The sequence below is a fragment of the Salvia hispanica genome, chromosome 5 (assembly GCF_023119035.1).
Source record: "Salvia hispanica cultivar TCC Black 2014 chromosome 5, UniMelb_Shisp_WGS_1.0, whole genome shotgun sequence".
Classification (NCBI taxonomy): domain Eukaryota; kingdom Viridiplantae; phylum Streptophyta; class Magnoliopsida; order Lamiales; family Lamiaceae; genus Salvia; species Salvia hispanica.
In genome coordinates, this window is record NC_062969.1 from 27,210,696 (window position 1) to 27,213,573 (window position 2,878).

General features: G+C 47.9%; 1 protein-coding gene across 1 annotated transcript; it reads right to left on the minus strand.

Annotated features, from left to right (window-relative positions):
• Positions 1-1,580: 1,580 nt before the first annotated feature.
• LOC125189737 lies at positions 1,581-2,508 on the minus strand. The gene is made up of 2 exons (XM_048086978.1): positions 2,183-2,508; positions 1,581-1,656 (listed from the first exon to the last, which is right to left on the minus strand). The coding sequence occupies exons 1-2, from the start codon at positions 2,506-2,508 to the stop codon at positions 1,581-1,583; spliced, it is 402 nt and encodes a 133-aa protein (XP_047942935.1).
• Positions 2,509-2,878: the final 370 nt, after the last annotated feature.

Here is a 2,878-nt window from a genome sequence, read left to right on the forward strand (position 1 = left end):
TCAGTGGTGTTCTTCAAACGAAAGGTGGAGAAAAACTCCCTTGCTAGATCCACTGGCACCCTCTCCTGGCTGTGCTTGTAATAACCACTCAAATCCTATCGATTGGATACAAGCGCGGAATTCTTTCACATGCAATCATTTTAAGCTCCCTTGAGCTGTACTGCTTCCCCGACTTGGCCATCTTCCCTGCGCTACATCTTTCCTTGTACACTGCGATCCTCTTTTGGTCGTCGAACTGCCTCATCTCTTCTAACAACTCTTTAGTCAGCCAGACTTCCGGACATCCTGGAATCGGCTCATCTTCAGCTTCTTCAGAGTCATAGATGGGTTCAGGGATGGGCTCATCTTGTTCCTCGACAGAGGGTTCCTCGGTTATAGGGGGGGGTCTCCTCGACCTCCTGGACGGAGGGAGCTTTCCTAGACCGGGTAGATGAGGTCGCCTTTCCTTTCCTTTCCTCGCCCTTTCCTTGGCCAAGCGGCGCTCCTCTGCCTCTGCTGCGTCAGGAACTAAGTCATCGACTTTATCGAGGAGGCTCCTCCTGGTGCGCCTCCTTTCTGCCCTCTCATCAACCTTAGGTTCATCTTCATCACTGGTCGCCCACCAGGTCTCACAATCAATTTCAGCCCTCCCTCGGGCTCCGGTGCTCCAGTCGTGAGTAGATCTGCTTCTTCCAATAGCTTTTCCGGGGTTTCCCCCTCGCCAACCAACATCGGGGTTGCCCCCTCAATATACATGGGGTTCTCTCCCCTGACATCTCCTGGGGTTGCCCCCTCTTCCATGGGTTCAGGGGTTGCGCCCCTGAAATCAGTTGGGGTCTCGTCCCCAGTTTCCAAAGGGGTTTCCCCCTCAGCAACATTCTCTAAAACAGGGGTTTCCCCCTCAATCACACTATCCACAATAGGGGTTACCCCCTCCACCACTTCATCGAAAACAGGGGTTTCCCCCTCACAAACTTCCCTACCTTCAAGATTAGGGTTCTCAGGTTCTTGCCTTTCTGTCTCCACCATGGTTTCGTCGTTCGTCGGTCCGTCACCCTCCGGCCGTTCGTGTACTGCCTCCTCTTCCTCCTCCTTCTGTGAAGCGGTTTCTGCATGTTGAGATGTAGAATCTTGCGGTCCTTCTTCATGAAGATTCGCCGGTTGTGCAGCCGAGTCTGCCGGAATCGTCAGTGGTGGTACGACCGGCGCAGACGGCATCAGGCTAGCGGCGAACAAGGCATACACTTCTTTTGCTTTCTCGACGCTCCCCAATTTCTGCGTCAATTTCCGCCAACAGGGCTGGGTCGTACACCGTGCTTTGTGAACTTCCGGTGCGTTGGGTTGAATCCATCGGTGCAGATCTGAAAATGAGAGAAAAAAACTGGTCGAATTTGGTTAGGGTTTAGTTTCTAGAGAGAGAGAGAGCAAAAGTAGAGAGAAGGGAGAGTAAATCAGATTTCGTCGATTTGGGATTATTGGAGAGAGAAAGACGACGGTTGCTTTTCTGATGAAAAGATGGTGTGGTTGCAGACATGATGTAAGCAACCGTACAACTTCCATAAATATCGGCCAGATTTTGAATTTCAAAATATCTTTTTCCCTCATTGACCCCTTCCTCCAGGCTTCCCTTGACTTCTCCCTTCAGATTCTTCTCTAGCTGATTCCCTTGACCATGTCCTACATAAAAAAGAAATGAAGGTTCCAGACTCCTAGGTCAAGGTTAGAGTATAAAAATATCGGTTCCCTTCGGAGTCTGGTGCTTCGAAAATATTTTTGGATTTTCTAAGTTTGAAAAGTAATTAAACTATTTACACACATTTTCTTAAAGTATTCCCGAGATTCCCTGGTTCAGTTTGTATTTTTAAAATTGTTAACTTACTCCTTGACCCAGGAATTCATCGGGAATATAGTAGTGAGTGCATGTAGTGGAACTTCGTCCACAACACACAACTCGGAATTATCCCTATAGACTTTCACTCTATGACCATTGACAAGGAAAGGAACAGAGTTCGGAGCACTTTCCTGAATCTCCACTGCTCCGTTTGCTCGGATGTCGATGATGGTATATGGGCCGATCCATTTAGACTTCAGTTTTCCTGGCATTAGCTTGAGCCGGGACTGGAAAAGGAGCACTTTCTGTCCCACATGAAGTTCCTTGACCCGGAGATTCTTATCATGCCATAACTTCGTTCTTTCTTTGTACCACATGGCAGACTCAAATGACTCCAGCCGAAGTTCCTCCAATTCTTGCAATTGTAACTTCCTCTCTTCTTCGCAAGCTATCGGCTTCATATTCAGTTCTTTCACTGCCCAGTACGCCTTGTGCTCAATACCAACAGGTAAGTGACACATCTTGCCAAACACCAGTCTGTAAGGTGACATTCCAATAGGCGTTTTAAAAGCAGTTCTGTAAGCCCACAATGCGTCTCCGAGCCTCTTGCTCCAGTCCTTCCTTGACGGATTAATTGTTTTCTCCAATATCGGATGGTATGGAGTCGACACTCTATGGTGAACACCATATTTCTTCATCAAAGCCTCGATGGTGCGATTACAGAAATGAGTTCCTTGATCCGAAACGATGGCCCGAGGAACTCCATATCTATTAAAAATATTGGCCTTCAAAAATTTTTCCACCTCCTTCGATTCCCATGTTATGGTGGCCTTAACTTCTATCCACTTAGACACATAGTCCACTGCAACCAATATATATGTATTCCCACAAGACGATGGGAACGGTCCCATAAAGTCCATTCCCCACACATCAAAAATTTCACACACGATCACCGGGACCTGAGGCATCTCGTCTCTCCTTGAAATTCCCCCCGTCTGCTGGCACCTCTCGCAACATTGGCAGAAATCAAAAGCATCCCTATTTAGCGTCGGCCAATAAAAACCGATG

Bases quoted from the DNA above. Each gene is read 5' to 3' on its own strand.
- LOC125189737 (XM_048086978.1), bottom strand. From the start codon at position 2,508: ATGAAGAAATATGGTGTTCACCATAGAGTGTCGACTCCATACCATCCG. The intron at 1,657-2,182 runs GTACAAAGAAAG...TTTTTTATGTAG, and splicing joins TCATTTGAGTCTGCCATGTG to GACATGGTCAAGGGAATCAG.